This window comes from Protopterus annectens, chromosome 11.part0 (genome assembly GCF_019279795.1).
Source record: "Protopterus annectens isolate FY-2018-M chromosome 11.part0, PAN1.0, whole genome shotgun sequence".
Lineage (NCBI taxonomy): Eukaryota > Metazoa > Chordata > Ceratodontiformes > Protopteridae > Protopterus > Protopterus annectens.
In genome coordinates, this window is record NC_056745.1 from 1,390,021,099 (window position 1) to 1,390,046,822 (window position 25,724).

Consider the following 25,724-nt stretch of genomic DNA (forward strand, 5'->3'; position numbering starts at 1 on the left):
TCTTTACTTATCAACTTATTTTCTTAGAGTTTTGCAAGTTAACTTTGTATATTCCAATTTCTGCTATGAAAACATACATTTGCATTGGCATATAGTTTATACACATTTGTGCTCTTTTCCAGCAGGGTACACTGTGGTTACATTTTTGAAGCTCAGCACATAACACGGTTTTCTTACATGTGTAAGACAAGCATACAAACCATATTAATATTTACAAATGACACAGGATTATTTACAAAATTCTATCTAGCTGGGGTGGAAGCCTTCACACCCCCTAATACTGCTAACCAGATATCCATTGTGGCTCCTGAAATTTGAATGATCTAGCAAACAAAATGATGCTGTGCCTCTAAAACAGTACAACTGAGTACCTACTTGTGATGAACACATGCAGATTAAGGCAGACTGAATGACTGTGCCCCCATTTGCTACTTACATCTTGCTGCCTATTCTCACGTGTTACAACCTGTGACTGTGAACTTGTCCTGCTATGCATCAGTGGCTTGGTAAACTAACACTGCTTGCAGGCTGTATTGCTACTCCTCCTTCAGACAATAATGTCAGTGTGTGCTCCTCTCCTACCTCATCCTCTAAGTTAAGCCCACCAATCCTCCTTGTCAGGTCCTTAAAGCACCTTGGCAGCTAATCAAACATGGGTTTGGTGAGCAGAAGTCAGTGGAATATAACTTCTTATGCCACCAGTACTATGGAACTGTGGATGATTGCTTCACAGGTCAAATGATACGGTGAAGAAAAATCTGTTACATCAAATAAGGACAGTCTTACTCAGTGAGTTGACATGAATGGAATTTGGAGTAGTGTGGAAATGTCTGGAAAGGCAGAAGCCAGAGAATGACTGAAAAACAGAGACCTAGTAAGCCGTATCCTAAAGCAAATTAATTATCAGTAGAGGCTCAAATTATGAGCATGTGATTCAAGAAACAACGCTGGAGAAAAATGTGAACCAATGAGTAAACAGTTGGGTTACAAATGTCTACAGCTGGGATATTTTTAAAAAAAGCAACAAAATCAGTCATGTTTCTGAGGGAGTGGATATTTTGTCTTTTTCTCCTCTTACTGTCATACTCACCATTAAACCTTCTCGAACTGGACTTAGCTCATCCATTCTCTCTCTCTTTCAGATCCACCATGGTGAAAGCCATCTGGTGGGGCTATTATCCTGGCAGATATTGGTTTATTTGTACTCTCACCACCATACATATTTCAGAGTTCTGGAAGAGTTTTACTTATTGAGGAATAACCTGCATATGTCCTAGGATGCCTTAACAAATGGAGGATGCAAATATTCTTGCACAGTCATTTGTACCCAGCTAATGAAAAGAAGCTTACAAATAAATCATATCCATTTATAAAATGGTGACTGCTAAGCCACAGATGATAGAGTCTTCACTACTGTTTGTAAGCAAAAGGATAAGGTCAGACTGTGGATCATATCCTTCAGGATATATATGTCTACAGTACAGTTCTGTCTGCTACTTTGGAACTCTGCTAACATGCCCATAAAGAGAACTGCAGTCACTGATTACCAAATGTGAGGGGTTTAATATAGATTCATGTGTTCATAGGTGTTTACTAGGCTAACGACCACAAGGGCCTTTATAAGCCTAGTCATGGATCCCAAATCTCTGACAAGTTCTGCTACCCTTGATAAGTGTAAGCATGGGCCTGGGAGATGAACCATTTACTTAGGTGCCACACCTTTGCTTATAAGTTGCACAACATAGAATGATTTCCTCACCACTGTAAACAGGTGGCTCATTGGTCACAGAAAGAAATGCAACATATCTTCTTTAAACTCCAAAACCTCTGGGCTGCAGGGTGAGGCACCTGAGAATTCTGAGTTTGAAGGTCACAAATGCAATAAGCCATGTTCGTTGCTGGAACCACTATGCAGCTGATAGCCTGTAAACAATAACATTCCCATGAAAGTTTGGGTGTTATGTCTCTCCAATTTTCTTCTGTATACTTTCAACCTATCCTATGATAGCAAGTTGTCTTCACACAGGGAAAATCTATGGTCTTAATTTAGAGCATACCCACAGTGGAAATGTCAGTCCTCTCAGCCTGGCACCTCCACAATCCACACTTAATGCCATAAACAGCTAGTTCTTATTAGGGTAGGTTTAATGGTGTTTCAAAGAAAAATCTCTCATACTTTTGCTGGGTCTGTAAGGACCTGACTTCTTGAACTTTGCGTGGTGGACCAGAACATTTGTCTCCACTCCATGCAGACTATGAAGCTGTTTGCCTGATGCATCAGGAAAATACAGTACAGCACATAATCTAATTTTAGTCAGAAAATTCTAAGTATCAGCAACACTTGCCTGAGGGCAATGGAAGGCCCCAGGAAGATTTGTCTTATGACAGGTTACAGTCCAAACAATCCCATCCTTACTTACTTACTATGAGAAGTGGCTGAACAAAACTTGTACCTATGCATTTTTTGTACCCACAGAATCAGTTTAATGGCTCACCTTACTGGATCCAAAACAAACCCATGTTCATCAAACAAGGTAAGAACCCAACAGCCCATTCATTTGCTGGTAGGGGTGAAAATCTGGTGTTATGAAATGTGCTGGTCTGCAGATCCTGTGGACTGTCCTATTCCCCACTTTAGTGGCAATCTAACCAGCTATACTTTACCTGCCTTCAGGAGGTGTATGCACCCTTCTGCACACAAACAGCTTCTCTACTGACAGGCACACCTCATGTCACAAGTATATGCTACGGTATTTTTTTCTGCAGTGATATACTTGCATCCCAGTAGATGCCCCCAGTGCAGAAAGCTTAGCTGCTTCTTTCACTCAGGGCTGGAAAGCTGCTGTTGATCACTCACAACCCCCCCCCCAAATCTGGTTCCTCCAGTGCCCATGCCACACATTGACCACAGGTCATCTGGGTGGTAGTCAGGGTTTTAACCTTCCATTCCACCTATCCATGTTAAGCTAAGTCCTATCAGGCAGGCTGTCTATACACGCATGTTAAGCATGATAAGGTATCTTTCTCCCATTAAGGAAAACACAAGTGTAAATAACTGACAAATGAAAACATTAGGACTGGAGAATCAAGATTGGTATCATAATAAGTGTAGTCAGATTATGAAGCCTACTGTTATGAAAACAAATAAAATCTAGTAAAATCTATCACAACTACAACATCTAGTCTGGTAAATTCCAGAGTCTGTGTAAGAGCAGGCTATTAATTAAAGAAGAGTGGTTTAAGCATTAATGAACAACTGTGTCAAATGAAATGTAGAGGATAGGGCAAGTAGATTACTGACTAATGCAGTGCAATCCTGCTATTGGAAGGGAATCCGTACAGGGAATATATAATTACCAAGGGACAAAGCAGAGAAGGCTTTATGGAGAGTGCATTCTTTCTGCAGCAGGAAAGGTGATTGAGATTAACATGTCAGGGAAAGTGAGATGAACTGTATATTTTTAAGGTGGTCACACATTTTGATATTCAGAAGTCAAGACAAGGTAGACTTAAGTCTCAGGTAAAGATTGTTTTACTGGAGAACAGTCTTCATAGAATACGTCAGGCCTGACTTTCCTGGCTGATTCTTGTGACAGAGCCAAAAAAAAATCACTTATTTCTTGTAACGTTTATCTGTAAGACCTAATCAAAGAGCCAGGATGTAGTGACAGACAGATCACTGTTTTGTGTCTGGAAGATGGGAGATGTGTCACTATTAATCTAATGCAGAACAAGACTGCCAAATAAAATTAAGATTATTCTAGATAAAACACATTATAAATAAAGGAAAATAGAATTATCACAAAACAGAATAGTGAGGAATGCCACAAGTATGAAAATAAATTACTTTGAAGGAGTGGTTACTCAAAAGATTTAGGTGAACCATTACAGAAATCAGTTTGTGGCAGCAGCTTCTGGCAATCCATTAGAACAAACATGTCAGAAAAAGAGGCTGAGATTTTAGTTAGGTTCTCAAAGACAGGTGCAGTTAGTTCACTGGTATATGCTGCCTGACTTGTGTTGTCAGTGAGAATGGCAATAAATGCAAAGATGGTGTCATTTCAGGTGCTGAATTCATGCTGTTAATGACACCATAATTCATGGTCTGCTGAATAAGGTATTACATACTTGGTTAAATGCAGAAAAGACATAAACTGATACACTATGCAATATATATCCAACACTAAAATCAGTGTGCTGAAACATGGGTGTAAAGTTAAGGTCTGATAATGTAAAAAGCTAGCATCGATAAGAGGTAATAGGTAGTAATTACATCATCTGGTCTCATTAAGAAAGTCTGAAATAAAAGGGTGCAAAAAGAAATAAAAAAAGACAAGGATGATGCTCATATAATCAAGTTTTACATGTAGACAGAAAACAGCTGTATTTACAACTATGAATAATTAAAGAAAAAACAAAATACATACGTAAACACAACAACAAGGGCTATTCTCAGCAGAAAAGTTGAGGAAATAAAAGGAATTCATAAAGCAAACTGTCTGGCTGAAGTTTACAAAAAGGAAGAGGAAGGGAAAGGACATTTCATCCTTTATAGATGCAAACAGCTGCGGTGGTGCAGCGGTAGCGTTGTCGCCTCACAGCAAGAGGTTCTCCCATTTGATTCTCAGCTGAAGCACCTTCTGTGAGGAGTCTGCATGGCCTCCCCATGGTCGAGTGGCATTTGAAAGACATGCGTGAATGGGCGTGCCTTCGTTGAAGGTTGGGCATTGACCTGGCAGCTTGGCACCATGAAAAATCTACTGCCAATCATTAGTGGACCGGAGTTCCGCTGTGGCAACCCCTTAACTGAGAAAAGCTGAAGGAACAACATAGATGCAAACTAAAGATCAGATAGCAGGAAAAAAGGCAAGTAACTACAAAAATATAAATAGGACGGAAGGAACTATGTAATACCATGTGACTAGCAGCAAGGTCTGGCACTGAGATGCACAACAAGATTTTTTGAAGGAAGTAACATTTCTGGACTTTTTACAGTATATGGGAGAGCATCCTATGTGCAGAGTACAAAAAAGATAAAAGCTATACTACCATGCCTGTTACAGGTGTTGCAGATAGTACTGACTAATGCAGAATCCGGTTAAAGTAACATATGAAGGATGTTTGGTTAGTATTTTTTATACAACAGCTTCTGTGTAAAGTGTAACTGTTAAAAATGTACTTTGGTTTGAACTTTCAGCCACTGAAGCTTTTTTCTCATGTTAAGGGATGCCACATGCAGACTGAAATTCTTTGTGATACAACGCAGCTAGCTTCTCTGTGTTTTACTGTTCCATGCCTGAAACTATGACATAATCAGACAACATCTTGCAGAGTTACTGTTAGGTGAGCAATAAAGTACATTTGTATAAGATCTTACCATAACAGTAGATGTCCTACTTCTCACTGTTGCAGTATTCTTTTGACTTTACTCTTGGGATATCCTACCACAGGCAGCCGAACATCTGGTCAGTATCTCAAAACGTTACACCTTCCAGGCATCACATGTCAAATGTATGTCCTATGTGCAAGGTGTAAGGTATATAAGTGACGTATGAACACCTAATCCTCAGAACTGAGGTGCCCAGGAGACCCAGCCAGAAAAGGCAACAACATGCACATCCAGGAAGGGAGTAATAAAGAGAAAAAGTCTGCATCATCATCACCTACCCCCCTTTTTCTACATGGGGTTGGAGTGTCGTGTTGACTGTCACCATCTCTCTTGATTCAATGCCACAGTTCTGTCTTCTTTGACCCTCATGCCTGACTGTCAAAGATTTTCTCTCACTCAGTCCATCCACCTCTTTGCTGGATGCCCTCCCTTCCTCTTACCTTCTTCCTGCCTGTCCTAAATCTTTTTCACTAGATTGTCTTCTGCTTTTCTGCACATGTGCCTGAACCATCGTAATCTCTTCCTTTGATCTTTTTGTTAATTGGAGCTACTTTGGCTTCTGTTCTTACATCCTGATTTCTTTATCTTTCCCACAGTGTGCATCCTAACACCTGTCTCAGGTACTTCATTTCCATCACCTCTAGCTTCCTCATCTTCTCTGCCTTTACTGCCCAGGTTTCTGTACCATAAAGTAATACTGGTCGCACCACTATTTTTTACACCTTACTTTTCTACTACTTTGTCATTCTTCTGTCACACACTACACCTGACATTGTATGCCTGTTGGCTGCAGCCCCTCTGATTCTAGCTTTGAACTCTTCATTCAGACTTTTCTTCTCTTCAATCACTCCTCCCACATGTTTGAAGCCATTATCCTGTTCCACTATCATCCCTTCTATCTCAATTCTCAGCTTCTTCTGATTTCCCCAGTTTGCTGGTATTACCACTGTCTTGTCTGTACTCAGTTTCATCCCATGTACCTTCACTTTTACATTCCATTCCCCTATCCTTTGCTAAAGTTCTTGCACAGAGTCTGCTTGTAATACCACATCTTTGTTGATCTGTTCTCACCGACCTGTTTGGTAATATAATCCATCACCACTATGAACAGCAATGGGCTCAGATCTGAATCCTGATCCACACCCACACTCACTGGGAACCACCTCTGTGAGACTGAACACTGTCTGTACTTGAGTCATTGAATCTTTGTACATAGCCTGCACTAATTCTACCAATGTTTCTGGGACTTTGAACCACCATAGGACAGCCCAAATCAGCTTTCTTAGGACCTTATCATATGCTTTCTCCAAGTCTAGGAATACCCAGTTGGACTCTTTCCACATCTCTGAATTATTCAACTATCTGTTTGACTGCAAACATTGGGTCAGTTGTGTTGCATCCTGATCTGAATCTGAACTGATCATCTCCCATCTTACTTTCTACTACTCCGCAAAGCTGTTTCTCAATCACCCTCTCCACAAATTTCATGCAATGTGACAGGGGTTTGATACCCCTGCACTGCCCAGAGAAGAGAAAATTAAAGAAGAAAAAAAACTTCTCCAAAAGGAGGGCAAAAAAAAGTAATAGGGTGCAAGAAGGAGGAATAGAATACACAATAGTGAGAAGTAGGACATCTACTGCTATGGTAAGATCTTACACAACTGTGCCATGTCCTTTCTTATCTTTACTTTTGGGAGAGTACAAAAGTTACTGTAAAGTATAGGAGGAGGAAGGCAGAGAAGAGCACTCCCCAAACCATAAAGGATGGTCCTGGAAAATCCTGCCCTAGACCTGGAAATAACATTAAATTTGTAATGTTTGGTAAAGTGTGAACAAAAAGACCAACTAGCCACCTTCAAGATGGATCTAATACAGCATCTAGACTCTTTAAAAAGCACCAGAAGATGCCACTGCTGGTAGAATGCATATGAACAGAAGACGCCAGTTGCTTGCCATGAAAAGAATACAAAAATAAATTGCCTTAGAAATCAGGAGAATACAGTTTGCTTAGACACTGCCAAACACAAGTTCCTGGCATGAAAGGAGACAAAACATTGCTTAGACTTCCTGATATGTTTTGCCTTATCCAAGTAATATCTAAGCTGTCTATGTAAATCCAAGGTATGTAGAACCCTCTACTTTGAACTCTGTGGAGAAAGACAAAAGGAAGGCAGATGTATGGACTGATTCAAGGACAAATCATTAACTACCATTGGCATAAAAGAATAATTGATATGAACAGATACCATGTCCTTGTGAAAAACAAAAACAAAAAAGGGGGGGGTGGAGCCACGAGTGCTTGACTTATGAAGACCCTCCTGGCAGAATTAAGAGACACCAACAATACAGTCTTCCAAATACAATGCTACAGAGATGAAGAAAAAGCAGGCTTGAAAAGGGACTGGATCAATTTTTTAGAACAAAATTAATGTCATATGAAGGAGGAATAGATTTCCCTGGGGGCCGGATATGAAGGATGCCTTTTAGAAACTGTTGGACTTCAAAACTAGAAGTCAAAGGAGGATCCAGAGGCAGAAATGGCTGGCAGGAATATGCCAAACCAGAATTGAGCAACTCGCACAAATACGAAAGGATTTTCGGGGCAGCCACAGAAAAAGGGCCCAGGTGATGCTTGAGACACCAAATAGAAAACTTGTTCATTTAGTCACACAGGATTTTCTAGTAGTGGATTTTCTGGCCTCCTGCAAAACGCAAAGCACATCCTCAAAAAAATGGTACCTGAAAGGAATCAAATCCCTGTCACCCAAAGTGTCAACTGAAGTCTGGACAAGTGAGGGCGAATGAGAGATCCCTTGTCTTGTGTGAGAAGATCCAGCCTGTGAGGTAAATTGTGATGATTTCCCCTGGCCAGGTGAAAAAGAAGTGGAAACTAATGTTGTCTGTGCCAAAAGGGAGTCAACAGCAACATTTTGGATTTGTCCCACATTGAAGAAGAGGGAGAGGAGGTTAAGCATACAGACATATCCCCTTCCAAGGAAGTGACATGGCATCTATCTCCAAGCCAGAGGAGTTGGCACTCTGGAATGGAACTGGGGAAGTTGTCTGTTCGAAGTAAAAAGATCTACCTCAGAAGTACCCCACTGATGTACAACATCCAGAAATGCCTCCCTGTAAAGCTTCCATTCATAAGGATCTGTCTTGAATCTGCTCAAAGAGTCTGGCACTAGACTGTGCTCTGAAGGGATGTAAACTGCTTGAAGAACTAGGTGATGGTGGACTGCAAAATCCCAAACTTCAAGAGCCAGCCTGCAAAGAAGGTAAAATTGTATGCCCCATCACTTGTTGATGTACCACATGACTGTGGTATTGTCTCTAAAAACTTTTACAGGATCTGGAACCAAAAGGGTGTGAAAGGCCTGCAGAGATAGGAGTAGAGCTCTCATCTCTTTGATGGTGATATGGTCTGTCAGTTGTTGATGGGATCAAAGATCCTGGACATTCAGGTTGTTGGAGGGGGGTCTCCAATCATGAATGGAAGCATCTGTGTACAGCTCCTGAGTACAGAGAGGCACTTAAAAAGGTAGACCTGGATTTAGGGAGATCTGATGAATCCACCAGAAGACCTCAGGTTGAGACAAGGTAAGAGAGAGACCAGATACCCCAGATGGTGGCAGTGCTGGTGGCAAAGAGTCTTGAGATACCATTAAAACTTCCTCATGTGGAGATTGGCAAAATGAACCATGGGAATGGTAGATGCCATGTATGCTAGGGCTCAAAGAAATTCCCTTGCTGGAAGGACTGGAAGACTGGAAATAAGCAGTTAAAGAGAGGGCACTGGGAGGCAGGAGACAAGCCAACATTAGTACGGTCTGAATCCTGCAACACAAAAACACCTGCTCCTGAGAGGGAGTCAACAAAGATTTTTTAACATTGAGGGTGAACCCCACACTGTGCAAAATATGAATAGTGAAGTGTAGATTTTGAAGCAGGAGTTCTTGGTACAAGGCTTGAGTAAGAAGGTTGTCTAAATAAGGGAATATCTGAATTCCCTGAAGTCTGCAGAAGACTACCACAGGGGCCAGACATTTGGTAAATACCCTTGGAACTGTAGAAAGGCCAAACGGCAAAAACAAGGACTGATAATGAGAGGAAGAAAGAGAGAAATGTAACAACTTCCTGAAAAGAGGGTGAATAAGAATGTGGAGGTAACTGTCCTCCAAATCCAGAGAGACCAGTAAAGCTTGAGGAAGCTAAAGAAGGAAAAGTGTCCACAGAGACAATATCCTGAAGAAAGGAACCTTGAGAAATGTACTGAGGAAGGATAGGTCTAGGATGGGACTCCAAGACCCCTCCTTCCTGGGAATCAGAAGCATTCTAAAATAAAAACCTATTCCCTGCAGAGATAAGGAAACCAGCTGGGCAGTTCAGTGTTCCATAAGATCACACAGAAGCAAAAGAAAATGAGGAAGCTGGCAAGGACAAGGCTGAGCAAGGCCAGAAAATGGAGGAAGGGACTTCCATGCATAAAATAACCATTTTGGATGATGGAGATAACCCAGGAGTCTATGGTTATCTGTTGCCAAACAGGAAAGGAAAGAGTTAGTCTGAGGGACAAAGGAATCTTGCCAAGGGAAGGGGAGGCTGGATGTCAGATAGAGGTAGCCTTGTCAAGAAAAGAAGGTTTTTGGCCTCTAGAACTCTGAGTGGGTTCCTCTGTGAAAATCCACTTAGTGACCCTCTTGCTCCTAGCAGGTTGTCTAGGCTGCCAATGGACCAAAGAAATTTTGAGGGACAGTTCCTCTGGAACTTAGGAACAGGGGAAACAAAAATTTCTTTCAGGTCTTGCATAACTTCGGCCTTATGCTAAGCGGTTTTAAGCAATTCTGCAGCAGCAGGGCCAAAAAGATTCCGGTTGTTAGATAGTCTAAAAGTTTGCCTTAATGTCTTCATGTAAGGCTTGAGGGTGGAACCAAGAGTATCTCTTCAAAAGAGGTTCAGATGCAGCTGCCATAGAAGAGGCATCAGCTGTATCTTGGCTGCATTTAATGGAATGATGAGCTACCTGAGAGGCAGAACCTAGAAGAGAAAGAGCAGATGTCTTACTGTCCGAATCAGGCATATCAGTCAACCCCCCCCCCCCCCACCCCAAGCCTGGATAGAACAGCGAGTACATCTCTAGTCATGTGTGTCTGTAACTAATGGCCTAAAAGACAGAGTAGCAGAGGTACATCCCACAGTCCCATACCTCTCCATAGCACAGTTATCCTTGACAGAAGGTAAAAGCTTGGAAGAGGATAGCAATTTGGAGGGCTTATCTGTGGACGTGGAAACAACAGTAGGATCAGATGACGGTCTTTTATATATAAGTATTTATGACCCTCAGGGACTTTATAAAACTGTCTGACTTGTTAACAACTGGAGGCTGAGAGTTAGGAGCCTGAAAAGCTGCTGTAAATATATCTAAAAGGGCAGCTAAAATAAGAAGGACCAAGGAAGGTCTGGGTGAGTCCATTTGTAAGAGTTCAAAATATCTGTTTTGAACCACAGAAACCTGGGAGCAGTCCCACTTAAAGCATTACATCATATGGACCACTATACCCCCCAAATGATAGTCCTTCAAAAGGAGAGTGGGAAACAAAGAATCTTCTTTGTCAGACCCCTGGGCCAGAGAAGAGTAGATATGGAGGAATATGCTAATGATTCCTCACCAGAATCCAACTCTTCATCAGAAGAACCAGAATCCCTAGGCCTGTTAGAAGGTGTGGAAGGCCAGAAAGCCAAAGAAGGTACAATCAACCCTTGTGGATACTTCAGAGCCATAAAGGCATTAAGCAGCCTGTGAGTAAACTTCTGCCACTCTTTGTGAGGATCCTTAGCCATGGTAGTCACATATTTGTTTTTTTGTTTCTTTTTTTAAAAGAATGAACACTTTAATAAATCTAGGAGGTTCAGCCCCCTGCCAAGAATTGATGAGAGTACCAGGCACCTCTTCCCTAAGTAAAATATGGGGAATCCCCCTATGCCTTACATAAACAGCCATGGTTCCTCCTTACATCTGTACCAGATGTGTGCAATGCCTTGGTGGATGTGCAAGTAGACAATTCTATGTCGGCCTCCAACTGGGTCATGTCAAAGAGAACTGGAGTCTGCATTGGATGTTCCTCAGGGTCTTCATCCAAGATCAGTACATGCTTTAATTTTTTTCTTTAGTGGCAGTTTAAAATTCACATCCACGGTGCACTGGGTCAAAAGCTTTAGCTGTTGCTTTTTCAAATAAATAGAAAGGGGTGACAGATGGCTGTGGAATGTCTTGGGGACAAACACCTGACAAATATCACACTGAGAATGTTCATGTTTAGCACCCAAATAAAAAAGGCACTTCTTGTGTCTATTTTTATGAGGAATCTGCCTATCATGCTCACATTTTCCCTTCCTGGATTAAAGGAAAACAAACTGCAAGGAAAAAAAAGAAAGGAAGGACCCCCAATGGGGCACTTATGTTTAGAAGGCTCAGTAGATGAACCAGCTCAGTGAACAGTGAAGAGACTGAATTTAGAGGTAGCATTCAAACTAGTGGCAAAGAAGTCCTGAGGATTAGATATCCATATGTCACATATGTACCTTATGCCTTGCAGGTAGGACATACGTCTGATGTATGATGCCTGGAAGGTGCAAAAGCTTTAGTATACTGGCCAGATGTTTGGCTGTCCTCAGCAAGATATCCCAAGAGTAAAAAATAAAGAATACTGCAATAGTGATAAGGAAGGACGTTTACAGTTTCACAGATACAATATTCTTTTATTCTATGAAGAAGTCTCAGCAATTGAGCAGTCATAGTAGTGGCTAATATGCTTACAAAAATACAAATTCTATTTGGCAATGACATTAAGCTGTTGGGTACTATAATACCATCTTCAAAAAGGATATTTATGAGCCAGTACCTGGTCAGATGAATTGTTTTCATTATAGAAATCACTGCTTTGAGCTCACTTATGTAAAGCACAGGGCTAGTGTCAGTCATGCTTGGCACAACTAAAAGTGACCACAGTACTAAGTTACATCAAAAGTGCACCAGCCATCTGCACAATTAAATAGTACCAAAAATCTGCAACATAAGTAGATTGTGTCACACATCAGTAGCATAACATAACACATGAGAGAGCTAGGCCTGAGAAGGACCTAAGGTTGTAGTCTTGTGTAATCTCAGCATTAACCAGTCTCCTTACCCTTGGGAGGGGGGTGAAGGCAGGTAAGCCCCATGGAAAAGGAAGCTAAAATAGGAATGCCACTGAGTTAAAATCCAAGTTAGAGCAATGTTTAGCAAAAAATGTGCTGTGCTGTGAGTCAAAGTTAAATATTCTTTATTGTGCAGATGGATGAGCACTTTGTTACATTCAGATTAAACATGCATGGGTGTACCAGGTATGGTGCCTGTCACTGGCCAGAAGATCACCTATTTTTGGATTAGTCAGGAAGTCTAGCCCTTTATTTGTACATCAGGTAGTTCTGATCAATCAGGAGTGAGATAGTGTACCGGATATAGTGACAACCCCCTCTAAACATTTGCAAGCATTAAATTAGCATTAATAGTTGATGCTTGAAATTATAAGTTTACCAATCTATACTATTAGCTAACAAATCTATTTGGACCTAATGCTTTCAAATAATCTTCTTCAGATCTGTCCCTAAAAATAATATGGTCTCAAATAAAAAGTACAAAAAAAAACATTACTGAAATGTAGTACTAACAAAAACTGGAGGAAAAAAATAGCAGCACACTACAAGACATATTCACTCAGTCCCTGTCTATTTTTATATCTGAAAACTGCACTACATGGAAACAAAAGAAATAATTAAGGATGTGTGGAGGATAATTATTCAATTGAAATCATTAAGGAAAATAAAAATAACATTCCATTAAAACAGCAGGGTGAAGGTGTCTATAAAGGTAAACAAAGAAATAAGCAAAGAGACGGTCCTTCATAAGCTTCCTTGGGTCATCGTAGTACTCTTGTCCCTGGTGGACCTGTCCATGGTGCTGTGCTTTTAGTACTCCAGTCTTCCAGGCTTCTTCACAGAATGTCTTGTATGACTGAATTGTCTTCCCAGTTTGTTGTTATTGGGGTCTTTCTTCTGCTGTGTGGTCAGACTCTGTATGATCAACGTTTTGATGAGTAAAGTTCTTAGAAATAGCCGTGTGCCAGCTGATCACAAATGTCTGCGGAATATTAGTAACAGAAGAAGTGGTCCAAAGATATAGCTTTTTTGCAAATGAATACTCTTGGGAGAAGGTATACATACAGTCATTTAATCTTTTAGTGTCTTCTTTCAAGATATCTGTTGGACTCGCTGCATATCATATTTGTAGATTACACAGGGTATCAAGACTGCAGATAAACATAATACAGCCTGCTGTACTGAATGTTCCAAAAAGCTGCAGAAAAGGTCCAGTGGTGGACTCTACAGAACCACGTCAAATTCTAAAAATGTCCAGGAACACTAACAAGTACAGCATCAGTCCTCTGTCTCCTGGGCAGAGCTCCTGCTGGGTTAGCAGGCAGTAATGAATCATACAGAGTAAAATGGAAAAGTGGGCTATAGACCCCCTATCAAGTACCTCGTGAGGCTGACTTAGAGAAAACACCTGCAGTTTCATATTTATTGCAAGCACATCCTGATGTATCTGGATTACAACAGCCTGTTCACATGGTGAAGGGGTTGTCCACTTTTACTGGCTCCACTTAAACAATAATTTGAAATGTCTAGAAACTGCATGAGCTACAATGTGCAAAAATGCGAGGAGCAGGCTCCCTGGGGCAGCTGATCTGAAATTCGATGCCCGTGACCTGTCTTTTTCATTGCAAAGTCTATCAAATATCTAAAATTAAAATAATGTCAGAGAAAAATTATTACTGAAGTGTTAACTAATTAGTGCAGTTATGCTTGTAAATGCTTACTGAAGTATTCAACAACTGGGTAAGGTGGTAAGGTGTGGGGGCATCCCAACAAGCCTTTAGGAACTTCAGTTCATCAGCATACAGAGGCCTTTCTGGAACCCTTTGTAGTACCATTTAAGGCTTTAGTAATGTGGTCATAGTATGTCATGCGCATCCTGTCTGTGTGTCAAGTTCCCAAAGTAAAATGGCAGCAGAGGTAATGCTGTTTATCAAAGCCTTATTTTTTTCTCCTCAAATGGTCTGTTTTGTTCCTCTAGTTATACAGCCCAGGTTCACTACCAACAAACCAGTGTTTTTATGCTTGATGAAAAAAAAAAAAAAACAATTGTAGCACATCATGTTCTGTGAGCAAGTTTAGCTATTAGTTATTTTCAACCCCCAAAACAATTAGGGTCTATATTAAATGTTAGACCATCCAAAATGTCGAACATTACATGTTCGAGACCAAATGTTTTACATTTGGATGTTTGAACATCAAATAAAAAAAAAACTAAAAAAAGAAAAAAACACTTTAGCAGCTTAGGCGGGGGCAATCCCCCATGCAACCCCCACAGCCCCCCTACTTATATATGCCAACTCCGAGACTGCACTTCAGTGCAGAAAAGGGAAATTCTCCCTATCTGCAACATATGGTGCCATTGAAAGTCAATCTTCGAACACTTAAAATTTCGAACATTTGGTCTCGACCATGTAACATTTGAAATTTTGAGCGTTAGAAGATTTGTCAGGTACCCAACAATTATCCATTAAAAGTCCCCAGTAGATCCAAATAATTTTTGGTCACTACACAACACTGTTAACCAATCCCTAAGTACTGCATGTAGTCATAATAAGCCTACAATAAAACAGGACTGATCCCGAAGCTCCAATCTGTCCACTTGTCAATATGCTGTCCTTACTCATCCAGTGGCTTAAGCCTCCACACTTGCTGCTCTGACACCTCTTTTGATCTGGAAATAACATATGTCTGACAATTATACATGGCTGAGGTAGCAGAAACCCTTCTTCTTATCCCATGGCTTCATATCCTAAACTGATAGAGTTTGCACTCCATAAAATTAGATGGTCCATGTAGGCATGCATAAGCAACCAGTCTACGAGTGTGTTCAACTTTTTCTTTTTTACAGAGGTTGCCAATTCAAACAGAAAGGACAAAATAGGTCCCCTGTTTTATGCCTACTGTAGGTGGTACAAGAGATGAGGCTATGCAGAAGGTGTAGTGGCACAGTGCCCGAAATCCAAAGAACATTGTCAATATCAGTATCGATCAAGCGATGCTGAAAACTGATTTATATTTAACTAAAAATGCTGCTTAGGTGATACAAAAGTAGAGGGGGGGGGCAACAAAAATGTTAAAATAGCTGTCTGCAGCACAGGGATGGGGATATGCTTCTGTATTGTGAATGTGTGTCTATGCCCTGGTTTGGACTGGGATATAACTACTTTCACTGGCCTAAGATGGGCCCAGAGTGCAGGTACTAACTCATTAATAATAATGAACTAGAAATGTGTGTGCGTTTGAGTACATGGACCTGTCTCCTTTTATTTAAACAGGGAACTCTAACTAGCTCAATCAAACCTAGAGTTTGCCACAGGGCTGAATAATCTCATAAATTAACCTTTCATAGTGTTGGCTTTTTAAGCTAAAAGAATTAAAACTTGCAGGATCTACAAACACAGCAACTGCACCACAAGTTCATAAGTAAGTACTAGGCTAACTGCGTTTGGGGGCCATTTTAAGCCTAGATTTCCCTTTTTGTGCTCAAATTAATCTACCCCATTTGGTTAGAGACTGGCCTTACCCATCCCATGGTTGATAATTAGATATTACCCCTAATAAGAATAACTGGGATCATACCATAGATCATTTGACAGCTGCCCCTGCCCATTAGTAGTACAGGGGGGCAGTCCTGTGATTGTTTCCCATCCAGAGATACAAGTTGTGCTTGAATATAGGCAGAGATTAACTTTGTTTTATGTTGATGGAAAGTCTGTTCCAGAACAGTTATCTTCTGCGAGATATACATGTCCCTTCAAACCACTCTGTTGATGTTGCAGAAGAGATTTAGATCTCTAGACTATTTCTGATGCCATCTGACTTGCTGATGTGCAGTAAATCCATCAGTAATGGGTCAGAAGATGCCTTGTATGCCAGACACAGGTAATCTCTTAGCAGTCTGTAGGATACCTAGTATAGTGACAGGGCTTTCAGTTGGTCTGTGTACGAAATGCCTAAAGTAAACATCACAAACATTGATCAACTCAGTGCCTCCCAAGTATACTGACAATGTGCGACCACAACATTCATTGTCAGTTATAATGTATGCTTTGTAGGATGTTACTTACTGCTAGTTTTATAACATATGTAATATGTAAAATATGGGATGATATTCTGCTTCAGGCAGGGAGCAGACAACAGCACACAGCCTCATCACACAGCCCTTGTTTTTAAAAACAAATGATTTTAACTTGGATATCATCTCAGTCACATACACACCATACTAGAAAGCTGTCAAGCATTTTTTGTGGAACCCAGCATTTGGATATTAAATTTAAAAAAGATGCATTTAGAGGGATTGACCTTTAGGTAGTGAATAACTAAAACATGTACAGTTATAAACAAACTGATCTTAGAAGACTAGGAGGCCATGGAATCTGCCTGAATGGTGCAGTCAATGCCTGTACAATTTACTATCGTGATTTATTTCCTTTTTCCCTGTTTACACCGATTCCAGGTTCAAATGCATCTATCATGTGACCTGAACCCCCATTCCCTTGACTAAATCAGGTAATATCACAGTTATACAGAGATTAATATTTCTATCTCGCAGTATTTGGGTCTCTGGTCCAGTTCTCAAATGGGGTGCCTTCTCTACAGATGGTGCATATCATTCCATTTTTACTGGGTACTCTGTTTTCCTCCTGCATAAACAGATAAATTGTCAATCCTCCTAAAGCGGTTGTTAGTGTGCATGCATGCTTGTGCCTGTGTATATATGTGTATCCTGCCACAGACTATCATCCCATCCCAGAACTGCTTATCTGCCTTATTACTTTATTCCTTGTTAGAATAAGCTAAGGCACCCCTACCGCCTTGGAGAGGTTAAAGACACTATATTTTTAATCTAGTTTGAACTACCTCATTTCAAGTTGTAACAAATACCCTTGTCTCCACTATGAAAATCCATGTCTGTCCCACTTTCCTCTGATACTTAAGTTTTAACCCCACTGCCTGCTTTTTGAATAGTCAATGCATATAAACATCTCACTTTTTTCCCTAAAGGATTATGCTCCTATTACTACAAATCGATCTTCATTTTCCCATCCCATCACCCTTGTAGCTCTCCTCAGTATGCCACCTACAAGTCACATGATTTACTCTCTGAATGGCCCTAGACCTGCATATAAAGTATATCAGGATAGTAATCTCCAATGTAAGAATAACCTCTGGGTACCGGATGTTCACTAACCTAACAATACAGCCCACAATCCTTTTTGTCTTAGCCATACCCCCAACTGCTCTGAAGGGCACAGTTTTAAGACGAAAATTTCATACCTCTCAACTGTACAGATTTCCTCAGAATGTCCAGATTTTTGCCTTATGCTTTTGGTCTATGTTTCATAAAATTGTGTTTTTTTGGCAAATTAGTGGCACATTATTAAAGATTAAAGTTCAAAAATAATGACAGACATTTGAGTTTCAGACTTCTTACCCTTCAGAAAATTCATGCTAATGCAAAACCTGTTATTCTATCAACTTTCTAAGCTTGTAAGAGCAATATTTAAAAAGTGTCCCTCCTATTTTTGGGCCTTTGTCCCACTTTTACATATGGCTTTGTACAGATTTATTGGTCTAAGAGGTTGAGAGGTATGTCACCAGATTCCTTTACTGTTTTCTTGATAGTACAGAGCATTCTCCACCTGCCAGGACTATACTTAGCTTTTTGATGTGGGAGATTACTGTCTAGTCCTCTGCCAAGGTTAAAAGTATTCAACTCTCAAAAATCACAGAAAATGTTGCTACTACATACACAGTATACAATGTCTGCCACTTATATGTATAGCAGAATTTATTTAATAACTACAGACTATTTAGTTTTGCAAACTATGTCTGCCTGATTTTTAAAACCAAAATATGGACATGGAACAAGGCCACACCACCTATAAATTGCTACAAAACAAGGCCACACCACCTGCAAGCTGCTGCAAAACAAGGCCAAAGCACTTACAAACTGCTGCAAAACAAGGCTAAAACAAATTTGTAGAACCAAAGCTCTCGACTACCTTCGCCAACCCTAGACTGTCCTAAAAGGAGGTCATCTATATGACCGGTCACACCAAAACCTGTCCCACACAACAAAACATTACTGCAACCAATTTTGCAGATGAATTTTCCAGTGCCTACAATATTCACACCCTAATAAAAACCTCAAGGTTAGAATCTCTTGAACCTAATTTACCCCTATTTTGTATCAGGGAAAACTTCCAAAGTTGAGATAACTACACTGTTGTAGGGCTTACTCAATAATGACTCCCCTGGCTCTAACAGTCTGTGCCCATTTCATAAAAAGATATGGACACATCACATCACCTCCAGGTATCTTCACTATGCCTTGTAAATATTTCTCAGAAAAATACCATTTCCTGACATTTGGAAAAAAAAAGCAAGAGTTTCTGCAATTACTAAACCTGCTAATTAAGCCCCATCCCCTGACATTTGACCAATTTCACTCCTATCACATTTAGGTATTAAGAAAGCAGCATACAACCAAGTCACTGCTTTCATCTGTGAATACAACAATGTCCTGATATGCCAACAATGGAATCACAAAGCACAGAGGCACCCAAACACCTTTTCACATTTCATAATATTCTCAGTGATGCTAACCAAGAGAGCCGCTTTCGGTTCTGTAAACTAAACTCTTCTGCTTCACTTCCTTTGTTTTTCAAGCTTCAGTCCTTCCAAAATGCAGTGGGTCAGAAGATGCCTCTGCAAAAGAGCCTTCTACATAAAAAATAACAAGTCTACTTCACCTCCTCAGCATAGCACTGGAGGTATTCCACATGTTTTTTATATCACCTCCATCCTCTTCAATATCTTCATCAACTCTCAGCCATAAGATCTGAAAATATCAAATATTACTTACGTTAAAGACATCGTTTTTTTATAGCCTGTAACAACTACAGCACTATCCTCCATGAACTGCAGAATACATTTCACAACTGCAGACTTGCTTATTCAGTATATATCTTACAGGGAATCCCAAAAGGACAAAGTTCTTTTTTGGGTAACCTCATAAGCTAGCTAAGTTACCTGTCACTGCCTACTTCCTTTGCCCATGACATACAATCACTTGACTAAGTTCTCTCTTTCTAGTATCTATGAGTAACACTAGACCCCAATCTTAAATTTTCCTTACATATTGACATCATATAGGCTAAGAGTAACCAAGCCCTTCAAGGATGTCACCAAATATCATTATCACTGCAGATGGTAGACAAGCTGTCTACAAAAATGTTCTACAAGCACAGCTAATATGTGCTCTTTATTTACTTACCTACATTCCAGTAAGGAGCTCAAAGCCCTTCAAGTCTTCTCAGAAATGTTTCACTTCATACCACCTGCTAAAAATGAACACCACTCTTTCTGGTGTGCAAAATGGCTCCCTATTAATGAATGTGCAGACCTACTTGTCCTCAGTTTCATCCACAAAACACCGTATAGAGTAAATGGAATGCCTATAGATCATCCATCATAGAAAACTTCTATCAGCTGCTATCGCAATCCAACGATGCCCAAATGCTAGCCAAGCCCAAGACTTTCTTTTTCCTCCAAAGAGTACATCTTCTCTATAGGGTCTATATTACAACGTCGAACTCACAGGAGTCCGAATGTTGTAATATCGAACCCAAATGTTCAAAACACGAAAATAGAGAAGTCACAGAACACCGTTTTTTCTCCCAGGGAAAACAATCAGTGGGCCGTTTTCACGACTTTGCTATTTCCTCCACTATGGTGCGATCTCAGAGTTGGTATATTTAAGTAGGGGGTGTGTGGGGGGCACAGCCCCCCACATTTTTTTTTGTACCGGAACAGGGTTTTTTTCCCCTGGGAAAAAAACGCTGTTCTGTGTTTTCATACTTTTTGGGTTTCGAACTTAACAGTTCGATATTGCATCGTTCGAACTTCTGTGAGTTCGGCAATGTGATACAGACCCTCTCTATATGTACACCAAAGTTATAGAACTCTTTCACTCCAGAACTTCATCAAATCATTGCTTTAACTCACATCAGATATCAGTCACTGTCCTACCTGCAAGAGAGAGAGAGAGAGAGAGAAGACTCCTCCATTTATCCATTCCCCCATGACATAAAACCCAAATACCTGTGACTTTACTCATTTACATGTATATTCTTCTTCATGACAATAGCCACATGCTTTCATTCTAACATGATCACAGAAAAAGGAACAGTGGTTGGCAAATTCCAACATCTAAATAAAAACAAGTAGTACACAGGAACCACACAAAGTTTAATATAAAGCAAACAATGCAGATTTAGCTCATTGTTCTTAAATCTGTGTTGTTTGCTTATATTCATCTTTGTGTAGTTCTTGAGTACTACTTGTTTTTCTCTATCGTCATCCAGTTCTTGTGGTAATCCTCCCTTCATTTATTCATGTTTTTCTCTATCATTATCCCGTTCTTGCGGTAATTCTCCCCTTCATTTCTTTCAGTTGCTACTTTCTGCTTCTTTTCTCACTTTTTCCCTTCTTATTTAGGCATATGTATAACATGACAGGAAGTGACTTCAGCCTTGAAACGTATCACAAACTTCTATTTCCTTGCTATTATTCTCGGCTAAGAGTACATTATCAAACTATCAGTGCACACACCTAACTGCCTTCTGTTATCCTGCTGTATTTCATTCTTACTTTACTGTAACTCCCAGATTGTGTCTGAAATGGGCTTGTTGTAGATCAGTACAGTATCTCGGTCAACAACCTTGAATAAATTAATTAATTACCATGCATTTTCATAACTGACAATGTGTATGCACTAGGGGGATCTGTAATTTTTAATAGACATTTCTTCTGAATATTTTGCTATTTATCAATTATATTTATTTTATGAAGTGTCTAGACAAGACTGCAAACTCCACCACCATCCACTTTTTAAACACACAGCGCAGTGGAATCACCTTTACATGTTCATAGAATGGATCCATTTTTTACTGAAGAATAAGCATTGATACAAATCCAGTGTCTTAAAAGTATATGGCTATTATCTACTAATCTACTACCAATCGACAGAGCACCCAACACAATTATTCTTTCTGTTCTCTTGGCAATTTAGTTTTCCTAGAACAATAACTATGAAATGAAGCAATAGGTCCAGCAGGTGGCAGTGCTTACTACCACATAAATGTCACACCTACGCTTTCTAGAAGTTTCATTATTCTCATTTGTAACAGAAATATGTCTAATCATTTTCACCCACACTGCAAAACAGATGTGCAGATAAGATCACAAAATGCAAAGCTTCATTATCTTCTGCTTAAATACATCTCTGCCAAATCCATTTTTCTGAATATAAATGTAATAATTTTCTACCTAGGATACAAAACAGCATTTAGTTATAAAGGATAATTATGCAACTCTTTAATAAAATTGTTAATACAAACAGTCCTGGCAGGTACCTGTATGCCCAAGCTTGATTTCATCACAAAGAACTGATCCACCAGCCTTTTATGCAGAGGCCTCATATCCTGAGGAACAACCTTTTCATGCACAGCTAAGCCATACTCCAGGATCTGAGCCTGAAAAAGTGAAAGGAAATCAATTCTGACGTTATCTTATTTGCCATTTTACATCTTCATAGGCATTCTGACTGATAAAGGAAAACAAATTCAGACTTAACTAATATATTCCATCTGACCTTTACTAGTTTATCTTAGAAGTATGAACACAGACACACAAATTTTATACAAAGTCTGCAAACAGTTTAATTAAATGTCTGTGCATGCATGTATGCATAACTGAATCTATTTCAATACTCGTTTTCATAGACAGTATCCAGGGCATTTTTTCTTCATTCTGGGAAAGACACACAGTTTATACATGGATTGAGATATCTTCTTTAACACCAAACACTGCAAGTGTATACTGACTGCTTTTTTACTGGCAATGTTAAGGAATGTTAGTTGGAACTGCTTGTTCACACAATGTCTATTCTCTCTGAAAAACAGAATAATGTAAAACTTCTGACTAACTAATAGAGAGAGATCTGGGGAACAGTCTGTAGAGTTATCAATCATAATAAAGATCTTTTTGTTATTGCACTAAAGATGATTGCATGTTTGGTCAGCAGTCACATCATAAAAAATACACACTTTAAGCAAACATAAAGTTGTATTACAGATGTGTAACAATGCAAAGTAGCACTGACTGTACAAAAACTACTAATCATTTTAGAAGAGTATTTAGTAGACAATTACGTACAATGGCACGCATCCAGTACATAAAAAGTCCTAAGAATCTGTGCAAAGAATCGTGTATGCTTGTGTATGTAAACATGCACATGTATGTACTTGTTTGATCAGTGTTAAAGTTCAAGTCCTTTGGAATCTCTGATGGAACATTGACAGATATACAAAACAGAAAAAGTACAACTCAAAAACCAGACTGGACAAACTAAAGCAATAGCATTTCTCCATACAACCCTCTAAAAAACAAGACCCTTCCCAGGAAGACAAATTACATTAAGAGAACACTGAGGCACTGACACACAATCCTCACAGATCAAATGACCACCATCCCCAAAATTCATTTAGGGGAGATAAACTGCCAAACACAGAAAAGTCCCTAAAAACAGTAATTAACAAAAAGCAATATCAAAGAGTTTAAGCATGCTACCCTAATTCACATACATTACAAAATCTGCATTAAATGAAATAAAACAAAGTAAAACAGAAGTCAGGACTGTGGCACAAATTAAACATATTTTACAATAACTGAGCACTGCAATCTCAAAGAGGTGCAAAATGTATATACATCCAGAGCATACCTCTCAACTGTGCAGATTTTCACAGAATGTCCAGATTTTTGCCAAATATTTTTGGTCCATTTTTGATAAAATTGTGGTTTTCTGGCAAATTAGTGGCAAATAATTAAAGACTGAAGTTAGAAAATAATGACAGATATTTGAGTTTCAGACTTCATAAACTTCAGAAAATTCATGCTAATGCCAAACCTGTTATTCTATCAACTTTCTAAGTTTGTAAGAGCAATGTTTAAAAATTATCCAAATTTTTGGGCCTTTGTCCCACTTATATTTATGGATTTGCCCAGATTCCTTGCCCTAAGAGGTTCAGAGGTATGGTCCAGAGAACTAGCACTCCCCACAGTAACAAAAGCAAACTCAGTCCCTCTAAGACACACTGCACAAAAGTAACACACTGAATAAATGTAAATCCAGATTAAAACAGTTATAGAACACACAAGAACAGCCAAAGAAACCCATGCAACGGCAACAGGTAGGTCACTGGCAAAACCAGCTTAAGAAAAATGACTGGGTGGGGCATCAGTATATGTCTTTTAGTTCATGAATTTGTCACTATCCACTGTTTTGAGTCACAGTTCATTTATATTTGACAACCTCTTTTAAAACAAAAAACAAACATGATGTTGAAAGATAAACAAACAATATAGATAAATGATAACAATCCAAGTAAAGCCAACTTTCTTTTTTCTTCCAGACATTGTCCGAAAAAGATGAAAACTACATCAAGCAATAACATATAATCAAAGTCAAACATATTATAAAGTTATATAGTAATCAAAGTTCCACATTATTATTGTTTACAAAAAAATGCACAGATTTTTACTTTCAATATTAATGACACTTATCACATCTTCCAATCACCTGCAACTGCTACATATTCAATCTTATACTTAAAGAAATGAGTAACATGCACATACACACAAAACACCCAACAGAATGACAGCAAACACAGAGACTATTTTCTAAGAACAATAATCTCCAAAAGGATGATTTTTTAGCAGTGTCAGGTCACTCAGTATCCTTGAGTGGTCAATTATTTCCCTAAAATATCTACGCTGTCAGTCATTACTGCTTTCTTACATCACTCTGAAAATAGTAGGTTTAGTGATGGGGATGCTATTTAGAAATTCAAGACTCAATAACATTTGGACTTGTTCTTCATGTATGCACCCATTCTATGAATTATTCCTTCTTTGCATTATTAAGTACACTGTACAACTAAAGAAAAATGCACGATCTGCTCCTAGGCAGACAGTGTTTTCCAGCCCCAAATCAGTGCATTTGTGAATCTACAGATGGCTACCCATACAAGCAGAGACATTACAAGGAATTATTATGGCGAGGAGAGTAAAAGCACTCCAAATAATCGCTAAAGAAAAAAATCCATACATACACACTTATTTAGTAATATGGAAGAGAAGGATATAAATTGTGAATTAAATACAGGTAGAACTCTATTGGTATACTGAACGGGTTGTACAGAGCTTTCTTTAGTACATCAATAGTTCTGCTACGACACATGATCAGACATTGATGCTTATGAACGTGCCCGCCGGCGCACACAGACACACACACGCACGCACATGCACACATCAACTCTTTATTATTATGTCTATAATCTCCCATTTCAAGCTACAGACAATTTTCTTTCAGCCATTTATCATTTACGTACAGCACAAGACTATAGAAGGTTTGTTGCCTGAATTTTCATTTTTCTTCTTTTAATCTCATGTCTTTTCACTCTCAGAGATGTAACATTTTACTGTGCGTTACAAATCAGTATACACTAAAATAAACACAGCAAGTAAAATGCAGCTTATGAAAGTCAGCATATTCTAGTATATGTTATAGATTTAGCATGTAAAACACACAGCAGCACCACATCCCTGGTATCTTTTCTTTTTTCTTTTTCTTTTATTCTATTAGTTACAGTTAACAGCTACAGTACTAGCCTTAGACTCTAATTAGGAGTCTGTTCCATGCTGTTTATAATTTGCGCTAAACATTTTGTACTCTTTAGATTTGTTACACTAAATATTATCTATCTTTTCAGCACCATAAAGCCCAATTGGCCAACTTATCGTACATATTTATTTCATAGTAGGAAGATATCTAGACAGTACAGTTGTGGTCTTTTCCGTGTTCATTATGAAACATTTACTATACTTCACATTTAACTGATCAGCCCACAGCCAGTCTTTCATTTTCTGTGTGAGATGGTGAAAGGCATAACCCATGAAGGTTGTTGGCATTAAAGCACTGAAACCAGAAAGATAGAACTTAAACAGTAAGTATGTAGAGAAAGGTTAGAGCTGTTGGTACTCATCCCTGTGGTAAACCAAAACTACTGTGCAA

General features: G+C 39.3%; 1 protein-coding gene across 2 annotated transcripts in view; it reads right to left on the reverse strand.

Moving 5' to 3' along the window:
• The window catches only part of DOCK4 (dedicator of cytokinesis 4), a 3,006,016-nt gene that overhangs the window by 224,658 nt on the left and 2,755,634 nt on the right, over positions 1-25,724 (reverse strand). For both annotated transcript variants that reach the window (XM_044088673.1, XM_044088674.1), the window contains one exon: positions 22,006-22,125. In XM_044088673.1, coding sequence (XP_043944608.1) covers positions 22,006-22,125 — 120 coding nt within the window. The remainder of the gene's footprint in view (positions 1-22,005; positions 22,126-25,724) is intronic.